At 36.5% G+C, this 24,553-nt stretch overlaps 1 protein-coding gene across 8 annotated transcripts in view; it reads left to right on the top strand.

Annotated features, from left to right (window-relative positions):
• The window catches only part of BIRC6 (baculoviral IAP repeat containing 6), a 307,740-nt gene that overhangs the window by 21,840 nt on the left and 261,347 nt on the right, over positions 1-24,553 (top strand). For all 8 annotated transcript variants that reach the window (XR_002321676.2, XM_020972336.2, XM_020972335.2 and 5 more), the window contains exon 2: positions 22,909-23,090. Coding sequence is in view for 7 of the 8 variants with exons in the window: in XM_020972336.2 (XP_020827995.1) it covers positions 22,909-23,090 (182 nt within the window). In the remaining variant the exon portion in view is untranslated. The remainder of the gene's footprint in view (positions 1-22,908; positions 23,091-24,553) is intronic.

The following is a 24,553-nucleotide window of genomic DNA, read 5'->3' as shown; positions in this document are numbered from 1 at the left end:
ACCAGACCAGGTGTCCTGGTCTCTGGTATAAACATAATTATCTAAAGCAATTATATTGCAAGCTTTCTTATCCATTTGTGTTGGAGGTATGGCTATGCTGAGCTATGCAAAAGTACATTTCACTGTTGTTTAGATTTAGGAGGAAAGAGGTCTGGGGCAAGATTAAGCACCAACTTTTGCTTTCCATGGCTTAAAGGGCCCTACTACCTAAATGGCAAAATAATGTTCTGCAGTACACTATCACATTGATTATAAATCTGTTTTGAACTTCATGAGAAATATGCCATGGCTTTTGGTTTTAAGTACAGTACTTATGGTAAATTTTGCTGACTACTTTATATTTTTTCCACTTCTGTGTAACGATATGAAAAATAGTAGAGCTCAATCTCCATCAGCTGGTCCCACTTATTTCTCTATCTCCCCCATTGAACACCATTTGCACCAGCTAAGATTTCTCTCTATCTTTTGGGTGGACTGTGCACATTCCTATTTCTAGTAACAGTGATTTCTCCCTCTACAAAACTTTGATAGCAGTGTGTGTGTGTGTGTGTGTGTGTGTGTGTGTGTGTGTGTATTTCACCAAGTATTTATTATATATTTCCCAGTAGGATTTTTTTTTAATGTGTAAAGAACACTCTAAGAGTGGTCTCACCATGAGATGTTCTAAACTTAGTTCGATAATATTACTAATGCTCAAGTATTGTTGGAATTTTTCTTTTGGAAATACTTTCAGCTTGAGTTACAAGAAAACATGGTTAATAGTCAACCTTTGATTTTGGGAAAATTGTGTTACCTTATTAATTAGTAGGATAGGCAGTATAGCATAGTGGATATGATACTGGACTTTGAGTCAGGAAGGCAGCCTTGATTCAAATTCTACTTTAGACACTAGCTGTGAGACCCTGGGCAGTTCACTTAACTGACAGCCTCGGTCTGTCAGTGATGGGATTGGATTTGTTAGCTTCTAAGGTTCTTTCCAGCTCTAATTCTGTCATCTTGAGATTATATGACCTAGCTTGATCATTTAATAAGGTTAACAATAATTAGGTTATTATAGGTGATATATTTTTCATGATTTTGTTAGTGTAAGTCCACTCTCCTCCATAGGAATTTGGAATTCCTTTATGCTTTAATAGAAGGTTTTAATGAATTGTAGTTGAAAAAAATCATCACCTGAACTAGGTAGTCCTCTCATTTCTGCTTGTGTTAGAAGTCTTTCCAGTTTGGTAGGATCTTTTTGAGCTTTGCGTTCATCTGGCTTTGACATGACCATCTAAAAAACTCAATGTCACCTTGATGCTAAAGTAATATATTGTAATAGGACATTCGTAACTGGCTGTAATGGTGGTTACATCATCGGAGTCAGTCAAAAGACCTGAGTTTGAATCCTGTGTCAAATATTTGCTAGCTGTGTAACCCTGGACAGGTCACATCACCTCTCAGTTTCCTTGTCTGTAAAATGGGGATAATAGTAATGCTTACCTCATGAGATTATTGTGAGTCTGAGACAGCATATGCAAAGCACTTTGTAAGCCTTTAAAGTACTATGTAAATTCAATTATTATTAATTTTGATTATAAAAATCAAGTTTACTCTGAAAGGAAGAGTTTGTTACTATTGAGGTTATTCAAAAGATTTCTTCAACCTCTGAAGGCAAAAGAGGAGCTGCAGAAAAATTCCTTTTGTGTAATAGCATTATTGGAATCAAACGTACAACTTTTGAAGGTTTCTTTTGATGTTGAGAACAGCCATTTGGATAAGTTTATATTTATACATATATTCATATTACCTTATATGCTGTTACCCAACTAGATGCAATTTTCTTGGAGGCAGCAGCAGATAAGAGTATTGAACTTATAGTTATGAGGTCTTGAGTTCAAATGAAGCCTAAGACACTTACTAGGTGTGTGGCCATGGGCAAGTTGCTTAATATCTCTATGCTTCAATTTTCTCATCTGTAGAATGGAGATAATAATAGCACCTACCTTGCAGGGTTGTTGGATAAAATGAGATATTTGTAGACTTTTGCAAACCTTAAAGTGCTGTGTAAATGCAAATTGCTGTTATTTTTATAGCAAGATACATCTCTATTGCTAGCACAGTGTTTTTCACATAGTGTTGGAATATTTGTTAATAATGTAGTAAAAAACTTGCTGGAATGGAAAATATATGCATAACTTGTATGTAGGGTAATTCAGATGAGTTAGGATATCTTGAAGAAAAAATTGAGGGATGATAACTCTTCACGAAACATACACTTAAATCCATCACAGATTTGTTCCATGTCTGCTGTGTATAAGGCAGGAAGCAGTCAGATATTCTGGATAGAGGACAGTAGACAGGAAAACTTGAGTTCAAGTGCTACCTCTGACACAAAATGACTGAATGATCATAGGCTAGTTATTTAACATCTCAATTCCCCAGTCCTCCTGATACACATACACTTGAATGTTACATATGAGATACAAATTTGCAAGGAGGGGAGGGCATTTCTATCACATGAAGTCCCCTCACTGATGAAATCAGTTATGTTCTCCCCTCTCTTCCTTCTCCCTAAAAAGCGTTTGACACATTGTACTTTCTGAATACATTGTACCAAAAAGTTTTAAAGGATATTCTATTATCTATTTCCATCACAAAGTAAGAATTTTAAATTCCCAAGTGGAGCCTATCTTTGCTTTAGCACCTTCTCTTCCCCAGACTAATTTCTCCAATAATTACTCCAATGTTGAGTAAGGGAAGTGAGAACACTTAATACACTTGTAGATTCTGGAACTTTGTTTCCTGTCTTTTATTTTGTTATTTCTGTTGTCTGATCTAAGTGACCATTCTTTTCTAGTGGAGGCTGCTATGTAACTAGTATTTTAAGATGAAAAAAAAATTGCACTGTACTAATTGCTGGCAATACAAAGAAAGGTAAAAGACAGTCCCAGTTCTTAGGGACCTTCTAGTCTAACGGAGAAAGACAATACATAAAAAGAAACTGAAAAAAGAGAAAGAGGTTGGGGACGGGGTAGGGAATAATGAAGTCCTTGCATCCAGTAGGAAATGATGAGGTGTCTTCCCTGGGTTCTCTCTTAAAAATAGAGAATCTAGGAGGGGGTCTCAGGGGCAGTGGGTAATCAGAGTTGATTTGATCTTGTGAAGTTTCTGGAAACCATGGTTAATCAATAAACATTTATTAAGTGCCTGCTGTATTTTAGGCACTATGCTAAGTGTGAAGAGGCATGGGGAAATCCAAATGAGCAGCCAGGTGGCAAGTGTACAAATATAGCTCTCATTTTGCACTCCTGAGTCTTTTACCTCTTTAGCAGGAGGTGGGTAGCATCATGAGTCCTGTGGAATCTTGAATGTTCCTGAGTGTTTTTGTCTTTACATTATTGTCTTCAGTGTATAGCTTGTTCTGTTGGTGCTGCTTATTTTACTTCTTATCATTTCTTGCAAGTCTTCTCAGGTTTTACTGAAACTATCTCTTTCATAATTTCTTATAGTAAAATAGTATTCCACATTACTGATATATCATAACTTGTTTGGCCATGCTTTCAGTTGATGAGTACTCCCTTAGCTTTCCTCTTATTACCACCTCAAAAGAGATATAAATGTTTTTGTGTAGCCTTAGAGTTTGTTTTGCTTAGTTTTAATCTCTCCCTTAAACTTCATTTCCTTTAATTACTCCTTCTTCCTTTTCACCATTGCCCTCCTGTTTCTCTGTTGAATGAAATGTGTTTTTGTATCCAACCTTGTGTGTATTCACCCCTCCTTTGAGTGCTGGTTGGTGTGAGTGAGGTTTGTGTCAGCCCCTCCCCCCTTCTTTTTCCTTGTTTGAATAGATATCTACTTATGCAGTCCAATTATGGGAGACACTTTCACTGATCTTTCTTTCCCTTTTCCTTAGTGTAGTTCTCTTGTGTTGCTTTTAATTTTTTTTCTTTAAATATCACTAAGACATAACAGATTTATCACCAGGCCTTCTGTCTACATAGACTCCCTTTATAAGGTATGGTGGTAATAGAATTCAGATGGGACGCATGTATCACCTCCCCATATTAAAATGTAGGCAGTTTACTGTTAAGATTGTTTGTTCTTCTTTACCTTTTTATGCTTCTCTTAACTTCAGAGTTTCTATATAGCTCTGTTCTTTTCACCAGGAATATTTGTCAGTTGTCTTTTCATTAAAGATCTGTCCTCTCCCAACTCCTGTTATAGGATTATACTCACTTTTGGTGGGTGAGTTATTCTTGGTTGTAAGATTATATCCTTTTCCTTCTGGAATATCATATTCCCAACTCTCTGTTCTTTTTTAATGGTGGCTGTTAAATCTTGTGATTGTGACTGTGGCTCCTAGGTACTTGAATTCTTTCTTTCTGGCTGCTTGTAGTATTTTCTTTGACTTGGAAGCTCTGGATTTTGGCCACAATGTTCCTGGGAGTTTTCATTTTGGAGTTTATTTCACAAGGTGACTGGTAGATTCTCTTTTCAACTTTGCCCTTTGATTTTATGAGATCTAGACAGTTTTATGGTTTCTTGAAATACTTTGTCTAGACTCTTTTTTTGTAATTATGACTTTCAGTTTTTCCAATGATTCTTACATTATTTCTCCCTCATATTTTCCAGGTAGGTTTTTTCTATGCGATATCTTAAATTTTCTAAGTTTCCCCCCACCTTTTTGCTTTGTTTTAATGTTTCTTGTCTCATGGAGTAATTTACTTATTTGTGGCATATTTAAATTTTTAGGGAGTGTGTTACTTGGGCAAGATTTTGTACATATTTCCAATTCTTCTTCCTCTTAGTACTTTTCCAATTTTTTCACCTGGTGCACTCATTTCATTTGTATAAAACACTCTTTAATTCTTAAAAAAAAATCAAAATAAAACCCCAAACAACTCCTGCTTTATGTTTTTTGGAAAATCTAGTTGAATTTGTGTTCTAGTTGTGTTTTTCTTTGAAGTTTTGCTTGTAGATGTTTTTGGAGTAATTTTTTCCTGAGTTTGTGTTTTGACCAACTCTAATACCATAAAAGCTTTTTCTGATCAGATTCTTTTTCTGCTTGCTCATTCTTCCAGCCTACTTTAGAGGCAGCTAGGTGGTATAATAAAGTGCTGGAGTCAAGAGACCTGAGTTCAAATCCAGACTCACCCAGTTACTAGCTGCAAATCACTTAACCTCTGTCTGCCTCAGTTTCATCAACTGTAAAATGAGGATCATAATAGCACCTAACTCCCAGGGTTGTTGTGTGAATCCAGTGAGTTCTGTAATGTGCTTAGCACAATGACTGGCACATAGTAGAAGCTTAATAAATGCTTATTCTCTTTCCTTCCTCCTATTTCCTGACTTTGGACTTCATATTAGGGCCAGGTGCATTTCTGGAGAGAATATCTGAGTTGGTCCTATTGGTCCTATTGCTTCTTTCTTGGAATATTGAGTGTTGTCTAATTCCAGGCTCTTAGGAACAGCTCAGGCAAGGGGACCTTTATGCTCTCAGTGCTCTCATAATGGTCTGATCCACAGAATAATCTGATCACTGTCTTCTGGTCTGATTTCTGCAAATTGTTGACCTGGATTTTGTTTTGAACAACATTAGACCACTGCTGGACCTAGCTACTATCATCCAGCTGGTAATCTCTATTGGGAATCTCTAGTGATAGAACTGTAGAATTCTCCTTGTTCTGGGATGTCTGCCCTGAAATTTCTACAGGTTTCAGATTGGGCTAGATCTTGGATGTAGGAACTTTGACTGTGTTGTCTTCTTCTGGTTGTAGATTTTGATCTTCTTTGTTACCAAAGAAAGATTCTGTGGTCTGATTCTTTTTGTGCTGTTTGCTCATAATCCCAGCCAATTGCTTGAGTTATAAACTCTTTGTTAAGGTAGGAGTCTGCTTGCAGTGTGGAGAATGTACTGTCCCAAGCTTCGGGGTTTTTGTGGAGCAGTTTTCAGAGATACTTCTAGGGACCTGAAAATTTTCAGTTTTTCCAAGGTGCTATGATCAAGGGCAAGGTGTTTACTCCTTTCCTGGCCTGTGCTCTGGTTTATGAGTGACCACAAGCACTCTTTTCTGTCTTGGAACTGTGAGGAGGATTCTCTCTCCACACTATAAGGTCCACCACATCAGCACTCCTCCTTGCCCCAGGGCCGCCACCCAGAACTGTGACCCAGATCCAAGCTCAGGCAAAGTAAGAAAATCCTGCACCAGCAAAGAGATCCCTGCAATCTGGCTCTGATCAGCCATCCGATTCCCCCTCAGTCCGTGGGTCAGGAGCTCCGGAGGCAGCTGTCACCCTGGGGTCGTGCTCTGGGAATGGGGCTGGGACCCTGTGCTTCTCTCACTGTAGACACAGACTTTTCGTACTGACCTTCTAAGTAGTCTTTAGTGTTCATGGGTTGAGAAGTCTGGAATCTGCCACAGCCGTCCACTATTCAGTCCTATGAGGCCTGCTCCAGGTTTACTTCGGCTTGGTGCACCCATGCCCAAACTGCGTTCCTCTCCCAGCCTAGTGTGATAGACCTTTCTGATCAACCATCCGGGTTGTCTTGGGCTGGAAATTTGTTTCAGTCTGTCTTTTTGTGGGTTTTGCTGCTTTTGAATTTGTTTAGAGCCATTTTTTAAAGGTATTTAGAGGAGTTTGGGGGAGAGCTCAAGCAAGTCACTGCTTTTACTCTGCCATCTTGGCTCTGCCCCCCTTGAGCTAGATTTTGGAACTGAGGTTCCCCCAACTCACCTTCTGGAGTCTAAGCCAAATAGTTGCTGTTTACTCTTGCACCTTACTACCTCCAAAAGTAGGTCCTCATTCCAGTCCACCTGGGATCTATGATCCAGACCTGGGTAATGGGCAACAAAGGTGCCAGTTGGCATTTGTTCTTACACCCTGCATGAGGTAGCAGCCTGGTATGATTCTAGGACCTTGTATTGCTCTTGGGTATGGCTTCTTCCTGCCCTGTAGTACTCCCAGTGTGGTCCAACCTCATCTCCAGTGTCTGTAGAACTCTTTGTCATTTATCCTTAGATCTGTGTTAAAAGCATTCTTCCTAAAGCACAATTCTTATTATGCCTTTGCTTAAAAACTTCAGTGGCTCTGTTTTGCCATTAAAGTAAAATATAGACTCACCGTTTTGACCTTTAAAGCCCTTCCCATTCTTACTGCAGCCTATCTTTTGTCACCTCATTTCAAATATATCACCTTCAGGAAAATTTTCTTGACATTCTTAATTATTATATACCTTAATGTATGATGCTTTCTTCTCTTTACCCTCTTTCTCCCTTAAATTATTTGGAGAGGAAGCAGTGTGTTGTTATGACATTTGTCTGACATCGGACAAGTCTCTTTACACTACTTTGAGACTCAACTTTCCTTGTAGTAATTTCAGCCAGTTAAGTAGAAAGAGCAATGGCTGAAGAATTGCGTTCTGTTTCCGTTTCTGCTGCCGAGTGGTTGTGTGTCCTTAGGCAAGTCCCTTTGGGACTTTAGGCAGCAGTTTCTTTGTAAAGAGGATCAGATTCTTTTAGACCTGTGAATAGAATGTAAGCTCCTTGATGTCCTGGACTGTCTTTTTAAATTTTTGTATCCCCTGAACTTATTACAGTGCTGAATATGGCACTTAATACAATACTCAAGTGCTTGGAATATAGTAAGTGCTTAATAAAAAGTCCATCCGTCCTTCCTTCCTTCCCTCCTTCCTTCCTTCCTTCCTTCCCTCATGTTTTATATCTGTGTTATTTTCTTTTCAAGTTACTGTTGTGCAAAATGAGAGATTTAGACTTGATGGATTAGATGAATTTGGTACTGGTTAAATAGCCAAATTTTAAGAATAGTGATTCAGTGCCTATTTTCAGGAAGCTTCCAGCAGAGTTCCTCAGGGCTCTATTCTTTTTTTTTTTTTTAAGGTTCATTTTTTTTTTCATTAATTTATTTTGGTTTATCAACAATCACTTCCATATGCTTCAGAGTTGAAAATTTTTCTCCCCCTTCCTCCCCCCCACCCTCTCCAAGACGGCGCACAATCTGATATAGGCTTTACATTTACATACCCATTAAACATTTCACATTAGTGAAGTTGTAAGTAAAAATTAAAACTAATAGGAGGAACCATCAGGAAAATGAAACAAAACTCAACAGAAGGTAAAAATAAGTGATAGCGATTCGACTTCCATAGTTCTTTCTTTGGATGTGGACAGCATTTTCCATCCCGAGGCCTCTGGAGATGTCTTAGATCCTCGTAATGCTGAGAAGGGTTCAGTTTAACAATCTTAGTCATTGCATAATGTGGCTGTTATTGTGTACAAAGTCCTCTTGGTTCTGCTCACTTCACTCAGCATCAGACCATATAAGTCTTTCCAGGTTTTTCTGAAGTCAGCCTGTTCATTTCTTATAGCACAATAGTATTCCATTACATTCATATACCACAACTTGCTGAGGCATTCCCCAATTGATGGGCATCCTCTCAATTTCCAATTCTTTGCCACCACAAAAAGAGCTGCTATGAATATTTTTGTACATGTGGGTCCTTTTCCCATTTGTTTGATCTCTTTGGGATATAGCCCTCAGGGCTCTATTCTTGACTTTAAGCTATTCAAATTTTATTTTTCAATCAATGCTTTGAATTAAGGTATAGACAGTTTTGCAGATGTTAGCTTAAGAGATACAGCTAACACAGTGATTTTCACAATGTTAGTAGATCTTGACAGAATAATACATTGGCTGTGCTGACTCTAGTAAGGAGAAATGTAAAGCCTATACTTAGATAGCAGTTTGAAAAAGATCTGGTGATTTTGGTGGTCTTATAAGTTTCACATGAATCAGCAGTGTGATTTGGAAAATGTCAAAGCTAATTCAGTCTTGAGCTTTTTAAAGAGAGGCATAGCTTCCAGGAATAAGGAGTTGATATTACACTTGTGCTTTACCCAAGAGCATCTGGTATATTGTTTTCACTTCTGAGCACCACATCTTAAGATACTTTAGAATTCTATCCCTATAAGCTGATGAAATTGTCTCCAGCCAGGACCTCTTTTATATATACTTGGTGTGATTCAAGCTTTTCTCATCTTTTTTCTTTTTAGTATCGGTTCTTTTTTCTCCCTAATAGGGGTTTTTAATTGGTGGTCCATGAACTTAAATTTTTGTTTTGATAGATCTTTCAAAATAATTAGTTGGTTTCCTTTGTAATCTTACTTTCTTTTAAATAATGTTTTATTTTTCCTAACTGCATATAAAAACAATTTTTAACATTCGCTTCAAACAATTTTGAATTTCAAATTCTCTCCTTTCCCCCTTCTGCTTGAGATGGTAAGCAATATGATACAGCTTATGTATGTGCAATCATGCAAAACATATTTCCATATTAGTCATATTGTAAAAGAAAATATAGACCAAAAAAGAAATACCCCTCTCCCCCAAATAAAGTGAAAAATAGTATGCTTCAATCTTCATTTAGACTCCATCAGTTCTTTCTTTGGAGATCAGTAGCATTTTTCATCATGAGTCCTTTGCAATTGTCTTTGCTGAGAATAGCTAAGTCAGAGTTGATTATCGTATGGTATTATTGTTATTGTGTACAGTGTTCTTCTGGTTCTGCTCACTTCACTCTGTGTCAGTTCATGTCTTTTGAGGTTTTTCTGAAATCAACCTGCTCATTCATTTTTGATAGCATATTAGTATTCCATTATATTCATGTACCACAAATTGTTTAGCCATTATTCAATTGATGGGCATGCAATTCTTTGCCACTACAAAAAAGAGCTGCTATAAATCTTTTTGTACAAATGGGTCCTTCTTCCCCTCTTTTTTTTGGGGGGGGTGGAAATCTCTTTGGAATACAGACCTAGTAGTGCTGTTCTTGGGTCAAAGGGTTTGTACAGTTATAGCCCTCTGGACGTAGTTCCAAATTGCTCTCCACAATGGTTGGATCAGTTCACAACTCCATCAAAAAAACTGCATTAGTGTCCCAATTTTCTCACATATCTCCTCCAACATTTATAGTTTTTTTCTGTCATATTTTCTGCCATATCCTGATAGGTGTGAGATGGTACCTTAGGGTTATTTTAATTTTAATTTCTCTATTCAATAGTGATTTAGAACATCTTTAAAAATATGACTATAGGTTTGATTTCTTCATCTGAAAACTGCTTTTCATGTTTTTTGGCCATTTATCAATTGGGGAATGACTTGTATTCTTATGAATTTGACTCTGTGTATTTGAGAAATGAGGCCTGTATCAGAAACACTTGACTGTAAAAATTGTTTCCCAGCTCTCTGCTTTCCTTTTAATCTTGACTATATTGATTTTATTTATGTAGAAGCCTTTTAATTTAGTATAATCAAAATTATCCATTTTATATTATGTGATGCTCTCTCTTGTTTGGTCATTACCCATAGATGTGATAGGCAAACTATTTCATGCTCCTCTAATTTGGCCATATTGTCACCCTTTATGTCTAAATCATGTACCCATTTTAAACTTGTCTTGGTTTATGGTGGGAGATATTGATCTATACCTAATTTCTGCCATACTGTTTCCCAGTTTTCCCAGCAGTTTTTGTTAAATAGTGAGTTCTTGTCCTAAAAGCTGTTATCTTTGGGTTTATCAAACACTAGATTTCTTTCTTTTTTTAAAAAATTTTATTATTTTATTTTGGTTTATCAACAATCACTTCCATATGCTTTAGAGTTGAAAATTTTTCTCCCCCTTCCTCCCCCCCACCCTCCCTAAGACAGTGCTCAATCTGATATAGGCTATACATTTACATTCCTATTAAACATATTTTCACATTAGTGAAGTTGAAGTAAAAACTAAAACCAATAGGAGGAACCATCAGAAAGAGGAAACAAAACTCAACAGAAGAGGAAGAAAAAGTGATAGCAATTCAGCTTCCATAGTTCTTTCTTTGGAGCATTTTCCATCACAAGGCCTCTGAAGATGTTTTAGATCCTTGTATTGATGAGAAGGGTTAAGTTTATCAATATTAGTCATCGCATAATGTGGCTGTTTTTGTGTGCAAAGTTTTCTTGGTTCTGCTCACTTCACTCAGCATCAGATCATACAAGTCTTTCCAGGTTTTTCTGAAGTCAACCTGTTCATCATTTCTTATAGCACAGTAGTATTCCATTACATTCATACACCACAGCTTGCTCAGCTGTTCCCCAATTGATGGGCATCCTCTCAATTTCCAATTCTTTGCCACCACAAAGAGAGCTGCTATGAATATTTTTGTACATGTGGGTCCTTTTCCCATTTGTGTGATCTCTTTGGGATATAGCCCTAGAAGTACCATTGCTGGGTCAAAGGGTATACACATTTTTTATAGCCCTTTGGGCATAGTTCCAAATTGTTCTCCAAAATGGTTGGATCATTTCACAACTCCACCAACAATGCATTAGTGTTACAATTTTCCCACATCTCCAACATTTATCATTTTCCTGTTTTGTCATGTTGGCCATTCTGATAGGTGTGATGTGGTACCTCAGAGTTGCTTTGATTTGTATTTCTCTAATCAGTAATGATTTAGAGCATTTTTTCATATGACTATAGATGACTTTAATTTCTTCATCTGAGAACTGTCTGTTCATATCCTTTGACCATTCAAACACTAGATTTCTGTGGTAATTTATTACTGTTTATTGTATACCCAATGTTTTCCACCGATCTCCCACTCTTTCTTAGTGAGTACCTGATTGTTTTCATGATTACCACTTTATTATACAGTTTGAGGCTGGTATGGCTAGGTCACCTTTCCCATTTACTTATTCCCTTGGTATTCTTTGCCTTTTGTTTTCCAGGTGAATTTTGTTACAATTTTTTCCTAGCTTAATAAAATTATTTTTAATAGTTTGATTGATATGACACTGAATAAGTTGCTTTCTAGTGTTCTTAGTGGGAATGGGTATTGTATTTTGTCGAAAGTTTTTCTACATCTCTTGAGATAATCATATGATTTTGGTTGGCTTTGTTATTGATATGGTCAGTTATGCTGATAATTTTCCCAATATTGAGCCAGCCCTGCATTCCTGGTATAAATCCCTGGTCATAGTGTATGCACTTTGTGACATTTTGTTGCAGTCTCTGGATCCTAGTATTTTATATAAAATTTTTTGCATCAATATTCGTTAAAGAAATTGGTCTATAGTTTTCTTTCTCTGTTTTCACTCCTCCTGGTTTAGGTATTAGCACCACATTTGTGCTGTAAAGGGAATTTGGTGGGACTCCTTCTTTGCCTATTTTTCCAAATAGTTTATATAGTATTGAATTAATTGTTCTTTAAATGTTTGGCAGAATTCGCTTGTGAATCCATCTACTCCTATGGATTTTTTCTTAGGGAGCTTATTGATAGCTTGTTCATTTTCTTTTTCTAAGTTTGGGTTATTTAAGTATTCTATTTCCTCTTCTGTTAATCTGGGCAGTTTATATTTTTGTAAATATTCATCCATTTTGCTTATATTGTCAGATTTATTGGCATGTAATTGGGGAAAGTAGCTCCTAATAATTGCTTTAATTTACTCTTCATTTGTGGTGGGTGAATTCACCCATTTCATTTTTGATACTAGTGATTTGGTTTTCTTCTTTCTTTAAATGGTGTTAACCAATGGTTTCTATTATTTTATTGTTTTTTCTTAAAACCAGCTTCTAGTTTTATGAGTTCAGTGTTTTCCTTACTTTCAGTTTTATTAGTCTCCTTTGATTTTCAGGATTTCTAATTTGATGTTTAATTGGGGATTTAAAATTTATTCTTTTTCTAGTTTTATTTTTTAGTTGCATTCCCAGTTTATTGATCTACTCTTTCTCTATTTTATTGATGTAAGTATTTAGAGATATAAAATTTTCCACAAGTACTGCTTTGGTTGCATCCTGTAAATTTTGGTATGGTGTTTTGTTGTTGTCATTCTCTTTAATGAAATTATTGGTTGTTTCTGTGATTTGTTCTTTGACCCAGTCATTCTTTAGGATTAGATTATTTTGTTTCCAGTTAGTTTTTAATCTGTCTTTCCATGGCCTTTTGTTGAATGTAGTTTTTATTGCATTATGATCTGAAAAGGATGCATTTAATATTTATGCATTTGGTTATGAGTTTGGGTTTTTTTTTTTCAGGCATCTGGGGTTAAGTGACTTACCCAGGGTCACAAGCTAGTTAATTGTCAGGTGTCTGAGTCTGGATTTGAACTGAGATCGTTCTGATTCTGGGACCAGTGCTCTATCTACTGAGCCACCTAGCTGCCCCTTGTGAGTTTTTTACGCCCTAAAATGTGGTCAGTTTTTGTGTGGGTGTCATGTACCACTGAGTAAAAGGTATATTCTTTTCTATTACCATTTGATTTTCTCTAGACATCTTAATCATAGCTAACTTTTCTAAAATTCTATTCACTTCCTTCTTTTTTGTTTATTTTTTTTAATAGATTTATCTAATTCTGAGAGGGGAACATTGAGGTTCCACCACTAGTATAGTTGTACTGTTTATTTCCTCTTGTAATTAATTTAATTTTTCCTTTAAACATTTGAATGCTGTTCCATTTGGTGCATCTGTGTTTATTGATATTATTTCATTGTGGTGCCTTTAATCAAGATGCAGTTTGCTTCCTTATCTTTTTTTAATTAAATCTATTTTTACTTTTGCTTTGTTGGACATCATGTTTGCTACCCCTGTTAAGTATTTTTTTTTTTACTCCAGCTGAAGCATATTAGTTTCTGCTCCAGCCCATTACTTTTACTCTGCTTCAAATGTGTTTCTTGTAAAGAACATAGTAGTATTCTGGTTTTGAAGAGGCTTTCCTGGCTTTTTGAGGAGTGAAATTTGCGAAAGCTTAGGCAAGTTTCTGTCTTACTCCGCTATCTTCTTTCTCCGAAGCTGTAATTCTGTTTTCTATAGTTAAAAATATTATTTTGAAAACGTGCATATAGGGCTTCACTAGATTTCCCAACATATCACAAAAAGGATGCTTTATAAGCTCATCAGGGATGATAATGTTAGAATGTAGATATAGTGAAAAGAGTTTGTTATATCTTTACAAATCTTTTCCCCTTTTTTCTTCTCAGTTTATTGTCTTTATAGTTTTATTCTTTTGGGTTAACTTTGCTCACTTGAATATTTTGTGGTGCTTTCTTTAAATTATTTTTTCTCTCCATTGTTCATAATCTCTCACCCTCATTCGCTGTAAGATTTTAGAAATGAAGTTATTCTAAACTAGTATTTCTTTTGGCTGCTGTTTGTCTCAGGTGGTTTTAGGCGCTTTTGGTTTTGTGACAGTTTATTTACCTTGATTAAATTTATGAAGGAAATTATTGTACTCTTCCTTTATTTCATCCATATCTCATTTTCCTAATCATTAATAACTCATTTAAATAGGTTAAGATTTAGTTGTCTCACTTGTTATATCTTTGTTATTTTTATTCTAACTTTGTTCTAATTTTGGCAGTTTGGTTGTCTTATTGCACACACACAGCAGATTCTAAGGAGAATCTCTGAGTTGTTTTTCCATTTAGCTGTACTACCTTTTGTCTTCTGGTTTAGTTCATGGTGAAATACTGAGTGTGAGATGATTCGGTTCTTCACTATCCACTGATTGGTGATTGGAAAAGGATCTCATTTATAAGATCATTGACTAACTTGAAATTGTGATCCTTAATCCACCCTCTCTGTCACCTTTTCCATCACTCTTCTATGCTCACTGAAGGAAGGGCCTATACAGAACAGAGGGCCATTTTATATTTTTCTTTCTTTCATGGGTTGCTATTGTTAAAGAATTCATCACTAGGTGGTCAAATTTCTGATGATAAGCCTCTCCCTACTTAACTAGGCTCTATGTTCTTAGAAAGCAGATTCAATCTGTTGCTGATACCATACTCAAAGACTTGTAGAATTTGTCAGAGCTTGTTCTCAGCTTATGTAACCTTTGAGGACCTAGATTCACCTCCAGCTATGATGAAACATTGAATTAGGAGTTTGTAGAAGACTATGTGGGTATTTAAACAGATAGGCCTTTGTTTTAGGGGAATGTATGGGGCCATTAAAGGATTTGTAATTACTCAGAACCTATACTGGAGAAAAAGAGATCATTGAGAGAAAATAAAGAAAAGGACCCAGGGTAGAACTCTAGATGATATTCAAACTAAGGGTTCAAGAGATGGATGATGATTCAGCCAAAGAGAATGAAGAGTAGTCCAATATTTAGAAGAAGAGAGAGAAGATAGTGGAGGGAGGAAAAGGAGGGGAAAAAAGAAGGGAGGAGAGAGAGAGTAGAGGAGGGAAGAGGACGCAAGGCAAAAGAGAGCATTTATTTTTTATTTTTTAGGCAGTTGGGGTTAAGTGACTTGCCTAGGGTCACACAGCTAGTAAGTGTCAGGTGTTTGGTCTGAGGCTGGATTTGAACTCAGGTCCTCCTGACTGCAGGGCCAATGCTCTATCCACTGCACCACCTAGCTGCCCCAAAAGAGAGCATTTTAAAGACGAATCAGAGGTCGACACTGTCAGAAGAAGCACACATCAGGATGGAAGGGAACTAAGAAAAAAGATAATTGGGTTTAGAAGCTAACATGGTTGATTATTTTGGAGAGAGAGTTTCAGTGGAGTGAAGCATAGCCGTAAGGGGCTGAGTAGGTGGAATATGGAAGCATCTAGAATAGAAAGTTCTTCCTGTCAACCTGGCCATGAAAGAGAGGAGAGATATAGGTTTTAATGGATGTAGTCATCTATGGAGATGACTCCTATATCTGCATATCCAGCTCTCATCTCTCTTGTTAACCATCTTCATTTCATGGCCGCCGTTTCCAAATCATGGTACCTGCATTTAAGTCATTAACTTTGTCTTCTTCCCCACTCCCACTGTGAAACTTAATAGGATTTCCCTCATCTTGCTCAGAAATAGGCCTCCATGACACTTCCTAGATATTGTTTCTACTCCCCATCTGCTACCAGCTTTCCAGTTGGTCTTCATAGATTGCCTTCCCTTTATTTGAATGTAAGCTCCTTGACGAAGAGATTGTTTTGCTTGCTCGTTTTTGTATCATGAGCACTTAGCACAGTGCCTGGTATTTAGTAAGCACTTACTGAATCTTCTATACCATTGATACCTCAAAATTAAAAATGCCATTCAATCAGCAAGCGTGTTTAGCACACATTAGCAAGCACACCTGCAATGAGCCAACACACAAAATGGAACTTCTGGGATAGTGGGAAGATTTTGAATTTGGAGTAAGAGGACCTAGGTTTATATCTTATTTCAATGGCTTACTCCTTAATATGACTTTGGGCAAAATGCTTAACATCTATGAGCCTCAGTTTTCTTATCTATAAAATGGGTTGAACTAGATCTGTGTTTCTCAAATTTTTTTATCTCAAGACTTTTTTCACACCTAAAAATTTAGGACCCTAGAAAGGTTTTGCTTATGTGGTTTATAGCTATTGATATTTACTGTATTAGAAATAAAAATGTATTTGTGTTATCATGAAAATAGTTTTGATCCTGTGGACCTCCAAAAGTGTGTAGGTGACCCCAGGGGTTCCTGGACTATGCTTTGTGAACTGCTGAATTAGATGATCTCTAAAGCCCTTTATGATTTTATCTGTGATCTTATCATTATCTCTTCTTAGTCCTTCCTCCTCATCCCATTTCTCCTAATGTATCTGTTTCATTTGAGGGATAGATAAGTAAGTACTTGCTGAATTAAATTGGAGGCAAAGTGTTTCCCATCTCCTTTAGAGTTATTTCTCTTTCTCTCCACTGACTACCACTACCCAGTTCAGGCCTTCATCACAGCTTATCTGGATTATTGTAATAACATCCTAATTGGTCTTCCTGTTTCCAATCTTACACTTCCCTAATCCATTTTACATATAGATGCCACATTGATATTTGTAACCATATCATTTCCCTGCTCAAAAAGCTTCTGTGGCCTCTGTGATAAAATACAAACTCTTGCTATTTAAAGCCCTTTACAACCTAGCTCCAGCTTATTTTTCTGTTACATTTATACACATGTACATAAACTAACATTATACTTTCCCCCTACATTGTAACCAGCCTAACCTTTTTTCTTCTCTGTACATGATCTTCTATCTTTTTTATCTTCATGCTTCTGTATAAGCTGTTACTCATTTTTGGAATCCTTTCTCTCCTCACTTCTGTCCCTTGAGATCCCTGTTTCCCTTCAGAGCCAAGTTTAAATGCTGTCTTGTGAGATGCCTTTCCTGGTCTGTTGCTTCCCACTTCTTAGTCCTCTCTGATCTCTCTCCACATTGTATCTATCATTTAATAAGCATTTCTTAAGGACCTGTATATCAGGCACTAGAGACACAAAGACAAAAACAAAAAAAAATTCTGGCTTTCAAGAATCATTCTTTCTGTCAAGGAAATGATGTACAAGTAAATATAAAGTATATGTAATGTAAATATAAAGAAGTTAAGTAGTGGGGCACTAGTAGTTGAGAGGATTAGAAAAGTCCTCGTGTTAATAGGTGGCACGTGAGTTTTCTCAGAAGCTAGACAAGTTTCTAAGAGGTGGAAGTTAGGGAAAGAGAGTTCATTAGATAATCTGTGCAAAGGTTTGGAGATTGGAGATGGAATGATGTGTAGGGCAGTTTGGCTGGAATAAAGCATGCATGAAATGGCTTAATGTGTAAAGCCTCATAAGGTAAGCCAGAGCCCAGATTGTGAAGGGTTGTAAGCAGTGGTGTTCTGGTAAATATTTAACTAGTTGGTTTTCCAGAAAAAAAAAAGTAGTAGGCAGGACACATTTTAAAGTTTAGTTTGCATTATTAACATTTTCTCCATCATTTTATTAAGTATAAGCAATCAAAAAAATAAATCAAGCCGTGATTTATATTGAGGATTTCCAAAGTATAAATGCTCACACTGAAAATTTAATGATCAGAGAGAACTGGTTTGAGCTGACTTCAGTACCCCTGGCTGTGTATGTCAAACACTAGAGTTTGTATTTTATCTTAGAGGCAAGAGGGAGTTGTTGGAGCCTTTGAGCAGGGCAGTGATGGGGTTAGATTTATACTTTAGGAATATAGATTCGACATCTGTGTGGAAGATGGATTGAGTAGGGAGATTCATTATGAGGCTAAATGAAACAGTATGAGTCAGAGTTGATGAGGACCTGAAATAGGATATGGCTTTGTGAGAGAACCGAAGGGGATGTATGTGATATGTTAAGGAGGTAGAATATATAAAGTCTAGCAACTGATGAGATGTGAAGGGTAAGACAGAGTGAGGAGTCTAGGATGACTCTGAGGTTATGAATATGGGTGATTGGAAAGGACGAGGGTGTAAGAAATAGGAAAATAGGAAGACCAGTGCATTGTGGGTAAAGATAATGTTGCATTTCAGATGCCTGTGGGACAGCTAGTGAGAAATGTACATCCAGTAGACAATTGGTGATGGTGGATTGGAGAGATACATATAGATTTATATATAATTGTAGATAGGTCACCTCGCCCCTGAATCTCAGCTTCTTTATCCATAACATAGAAATAAAACATATCCACTACCTAAACTTTGCAGAGTTCAGGTGTAAGAGTGATGTGAGGTATTGATATTTATTCATTAATGGTCAAAATGGATGGTCTGTTCAGACCTTGATGGGCAGAGAGGAAAGGGCAAGGGGGTCTGTATAGATCTCCATATTCATGAATTTTTGCACACTAACTTTAGCTTATATAAATATAGTTTTTTTTAGTATTTTATTTTCCCCTAATTACATATAAAAACAATTTTTAACAGTTTTTAAAACTTCAGGTTCCAAATTCTCTCCCTCCTCCCTCCCTCCGGCCCCTTCATTGAGAAGGCAAGCAATTCTATATAGGTTATACATGTGTAGTGATGCAAAACATATCCATAATAGTCATATTGTGAAAGAAAACCAAAGAAAAACTCAAGAAAACGTAAAAAAAAAAGCATGCTTCAATCCATATTCAGACACTATCAGTTCTTTCTCTGGGGATGGATAGCATTTTTCATCATAAGTCTTTCATAGTTGTTTTGGATTGCTGAGAATAACTAAGTCATTCACCACTGATCATCTTACGATGTTGCTGTTACTTTGTACACACACAGAACATTTCACTTTGCATCAGCCCATGCAAGTCTTTCTAGGTTTTTCTGAGAGTATCCTGCTCATCATTTCTTATACTACAATAGATTCCATCATAATCATATACCACACCTTGTTCAGCCTAATATAGTGATTTTGAAACTTGCAAAGTGCTTCACACCCTTTATGGTCACTTATATAGCACTATTACAGTTTGCTGAGAGTTTTTCTTACAGCCACTGTGCAAGAGAGGTAAATCAAGTAGTATCATAAGTTTAAAGGACCAAATCGAGATTCGGAGAGCTGATGTGATTTGCCCAGTGTCACAGAGAAGCAAGAGTAGTAGAGCCAAGACTTAAACCTGACGTTTAGCTAAACCATATTTGCTTCACCATGGCTACATGTAGTAAAATGACTATATCTTGCATGTGTTAGTCTGACCCCCTAGCTTTGAAAATCAGTACCATTCTTCAAAAGTGAACTAATGGATTCTTAAACTTTTGGTGCTGAAATACCTTAGGGTAAAGATAAGAGTTCAGTTGTGGATCTATTGAGTTTGAGAGGTATCTAGAACAATCCATTTTGAAATTCTAATAGGCAGCTGGTGATGTAGAATTGAAGCTCCTTAAAAACTAGGACTAGATCTGGAAGTCATCAGTATAGGGGTGATAAACCTTTGGAAACTGTTGAAGTCAATAAGAAAGAGAATGTAGAGAGAAAAAGGGAGGGCTAAGATTTGGGAAACACCTATATCTCTAGGACTGAGCCTTGAGGAACACCTGTAGAGGGCATCATGCTGGATGAACCAGCAGAAGACACTTTCCTTGCTTATATTTGTATCTTTAGTCCTTAAGTACAGTGCTTAAACACTAGTAAGTGTTTAAGAAATTAAAAGGATAAATAAAGTAGAGATCAAGTCAGAAAAGTTGAGGGTGAGTACAACGCTTTCAACCCTTCCAGTGTGAACCAAGAAGGCTCCAGGGGCACCTAAAAATGTAGTGCTGTGGAATCAAGGGAAGGGAGGGGAACATGAAGACCTGAGTATGCAGACAAGGAAACCCCAGAACAGTCGGATACCTGAAGTCAGAACTCTGAGCTTGTATATGGGTATGAGAATTGCTAAGACTCAAATGGGAAGGATCAGCCTATGATACCTTGCAGGGGTAGGAAACCTGTGTCCTCGAGGCCCACCTTGTTAGGGGCTCAGAATGTTTGCACCATATTAACTTGAGCTACTGTGAGAGCCAAGAAGAATGCAAGACTCTGTGCCTAGAGGCTATAGATGAGCCCAGAATCTTATGCATTGATGACATCCGTGAAAGGGAAATCTGTGTCAGGACCCCAGTATCTCTGACACAATATCCCATTTTAGGCTGTGAATATAAGTAGTAGAAGAAGATACCAACAATAATAAGATTTTCTCCATCCCAGGATGTCCAAGACACAAAACTAAAGGAAAAAAAATAATTTCATAAGAAGGGACCTCAGTTAAAAGAAAAAGGAATATGAGTTCCTGGAAGAAATGGAACAACAGATAAAAAGATCATAAGTGAAATGGGAGCTCTAGAGGAAAACAATGAGGAAGAGAATAAGTGATTTCATACAGGACATGTTAAACCTTACCCAGTTGATAAATGCCTAGAAAATTAGAATGGACCAAATCGAAAACAATGACTTAAGGAAACAATAAATACTAGGAAAAAGAATCAAAAGTCTGCAAAAAAAAAAAGCAGAAGAAGGAAATTCTATTTAAACAGGAAAGGCATTTCCTGTTTAAAAAACAAAAGTAACAACCTGACCTTGACATCAGGTCAAAAAGTCATAATTTAAAGATTATTGGACTACTTGAAAATCATGACCAGAAAAGGCACCTGAGTACCATATTTCAAGAAATCATATATGAAAATTTCCCAGATATCTTCATGAATAAAATAATGTAAAGAAAGGCGACATAAAGGAGGTGAAGCACAACTACCACTGTTGGTTTCACATTTTTCTGTTAAGAAAATGGCCTCAGACCAAACGCTTGACACTTAATCTGGCCCTCAGACCAAACATTTGACATTAGCTGTGTGACCCTGGGCAAGTCACTTAACCCCAATTGCCTTAAAAAAAAAAAGAAAGAAATGGCCTACTTGAAGAATGGAAAATTATAGGACTCTCAACTCAGTTGTTGTGACCTTGCTGATCACAGCATGCCAATACTGGCTGTGGGGTTTTCTTGACAAACATACTAGAGTGGTTTGCCATTTTCTTCTCTGGTAGACTAAGGCAAACAGAAGTTAAGTGACTTGTCCAAGGTCACATGGCTAGTAAGTGTTTGAAGCCGAATTTGAGCTCAGTTCTTCATGACTTCAGGTCCAGTGCTGTATCCACTGAGCCACCTACCTGCCTTTTCCATAATTTGAAATTGTTTTTTAGAATAGCTTAATTCATAGCTACACCAGCTGTTAACATACTTTTTTGAATATTGATTCTTTATCTTTTACTGCATTTTGCCAGTTTGATAGTCATAGTAAATATTCAATAAGTGCCTACGATGTGTAAAGCACTGTGTTAAATGTTGGGAGTGCAAACAAGAAAAAAGAAAGTCTTGACTTTTTAAGAGTGTAAAGGGGTCCTGAGATTAAAAAGTTGGAAAGCCTCTGGTCAGAAGGATCTTGTTAAGTTCTGGGTAGACTTCACTACCTCTTCCTCTTCTACCCCAGATGTTGGCCTTTAAGCTGCAGCTAATTTTTTTTTAAGTTCATGGCCAATAATGCAAGGCATGGTGATGAAATAATTCTTATTTCCTTTGGATAGTCTATGTATTCAATTTCATCAACCTCTTTATTTCTGTAAGGGGAACTTGTCAGGTATCTTATTCAACCTCTTTATATTTAATGCTTTTTTAAAAAGTATTGTAGGTGTCAGTATTCTTCAAGTAGTATGTCAGCTTTTTGATCATCATGTTAATTTTTCACATGTATAATTGCATTAATGTTTAAATTAATCTCATTGTTTGATTGTTCTCAGTTGTGTCTGACTCTGTGACTCCATTTGGAGTTTTCTTGACAAAGATACTGGAGTGATTTGCCATTTTCTTTTCCAGCTCATTTTATAGATGAGGAAACTGAAACAAACAGGGTTAAGTGACTTGCCTGTGGTCACACAACTAGTACCTGCCTGAGGCAAGATTTGAAATCAGGAAGATGAGTCTTCATGACTCCAGGCCTAGCACTCTATTCACTGTGCCACCTAGCTGCCCAAAATTAATCTAATGTCTAAGCTAAATGAATAAAGATGGTCCAAAACTTTGCCTTTTAGTATCTTCCCCATTTTCTGCCAGGTTGGTAAATCAAACTGATCTAAGATTAAAATGTATTGTGTATTTTTATGGGTTTCTTGGGTAGTTATGCTCAAAAAAAGTATTTTAAAAGTACTTGCCAACTACTTAAAATAAGCCTGTTCTCAGTTACAATATGTTGCCTGGAACGTACTCCAAGAGTTTTTACAACTTCATAGACCCTGCCAGAACTTGTGCTTCGCTGAGATATGTAATTTGAACCCAGGGTCACCTCCAAGCCAAAACAAAGTAGAAGTTTAGATTAATCAATCTTTATTTGCATTGTGTAGTGGGTGTCCTGTACATGACATTTAAGTGTTATTATTTTTCTTCCCCTTCCATTGAAGAAAAAATTTGGTTCCTGGCACAGAATTGTGCAAGATATATAGAGATTAAAAAAAAAACTATCTTTTTCCAAATACATTAATTTAGGGTGGTACAATATTATTAAAATGTATTTGGGGGCTTTGGTCAGTGTGCCAGTTTGCTAAATGATGGATTTAATTTTCTTAAATTGTATTTGGGACACTTTTCCTTTTGCCAAATGTTTGATTTTTGTCCTCTACAGCCAAACCAGGTGGACGGGTGAAATGTCAGTATATATCTGCTGTGGATAAAGTTATCTTTGTGGATGACTATGCAGTAGGGTGTAGGAAAGACCTTAATGGGATCTTGTTGCTAGACACTGCTCTGCAAACTCCTGTTTCAAAGCAAGATGATGTAGTTCAGCTTGAATTACCAGTTACAGAGGTAAGTGAAATTAAATATGAATGTCTTTACTCTCTGCTTTTATTAACTATTTTTGTATGTGTAGATTCTTAAATGAGCTCAGATTATATGTACAAGGAAATGGTGTATCAAATGTATTTATGACCACTGACTACAATCTTGCTTAAATATTGGATATTCTATTGCACAATTATTCAGTGGATGTTTGCTGAAGAATGTGATATCCTGTAGATAAACCCCACTGGGCATTATTTTGCTTTGTTCAAAATTCTGGGTTTAAATTTGAACATCGTATAATTTATTATAGTGTCCAATTGTAAGAGCATAGTAATGTCAGTTTACAGTTTTGAATTTATTCCAAATGTGAAAGTATTTTTCTTTAGGTTATTAAATTTTTAGCCATTTTTGAGCTAGTGGAATAGGAATTGAAATTTTGAGCTCCCCAAAATGTGGGGATTCCATATAGAAAGTTATTTAAATATTTTTGTTTCCACTTGTTAAGCTGCTGAACACCAATTGTTTGTCATTCGAAGTTACTATTTTTTTTAGTTAGCTAGCATTTATTAAGCGTCTGTTGTGTGCTAGGCAATGAGCTAAAAACCAGAATCTTCAGCTGTGGAGAGCAGTGTCTGTTATCTAATTTCTCATTCAGGATATTAAATGTCCAGCATTTTGGCCTTCAAAAATGATTGCCAGGTAGTCAATTGTAGCAGCCCCTTGTTTTGATTGGTGAACACTTTGATGTGTTGCTTTTTCATTTGAATAGAGTACACTGAGTCCTAGTGTGATCTTTTTCATGGTGCAATGGAAGATGTTTTTCTGTATTAAATTTCTTTTCAAGGTGTATTTTTGTGATTTTCCATGTCCCTTCCACATAGTAGAAGCTTAATAAATGTTTTATGAGTTGATTTGGTACTGAAGATGATCCTATAGGTGTAACTTGCATCATGTGTCCAGGAGACAGGCAATAGCAACATAGTATCTGAATTCAGAGCAGATACTTAGAATCTCCTGGGAAGTAGAAGTTGTAAATTTTACTCTTTATTTTATTTCCTTCTACATATAATTTTGACTATGGATACTTGATAGTATGGGCTATAGGCACATTGATAATATAACAGAGATGTGAGGCTTTTAAATGGTAAATATCTAGTCTATATTTAAGTGTATCTAGAATTAGCATTCCTTTTTTCCTTGGTTCAGAAAATTATAATCAGTTTTTAATATTTAAATGAAGCAGAAAAGAATTGAGTCTTTGAAATGTAAGTATAAATGAGGAATAAAATAATAATAATAATAATAATTACCCCTTTTAAAGTACTTGAAGGTTTTGAGGTGATGTCCTCAGTAATTTTCTGAGGTAGATAATATAAGCATTATGTGTATTTTACAGATGAGGAAACAGCCTCAGGAGGATGCACCTGTCTTGTGCTTAAAACAGTAAATGTTGGAGTCTGTGTTTGAAACCAGAGCCCCCAATTTAC

The sequence above is a fragment of the Phascolarctos cinereus genome, unplaced genomic scaffold (genome assembly GCF_003287225.1).
Source record: "Phascolarctos cinereus isolate Bilbo 61053 unplaced genomic scaffold, phaCin_HiC Scaffold_2;HRSCAF=192, whole genome shotgun sequence".
Taxonomy (NCBI): domain Eukaryota; kingdom Metazoa; phylum Chordata; class Mammalia; order Diprotodontia; family Phascolarctidae; genus Phascolarctos; species Phascolarctos cinereus.
This window is presented reverse-complemented; position numbering and strand designations above follow the sequence as displayed.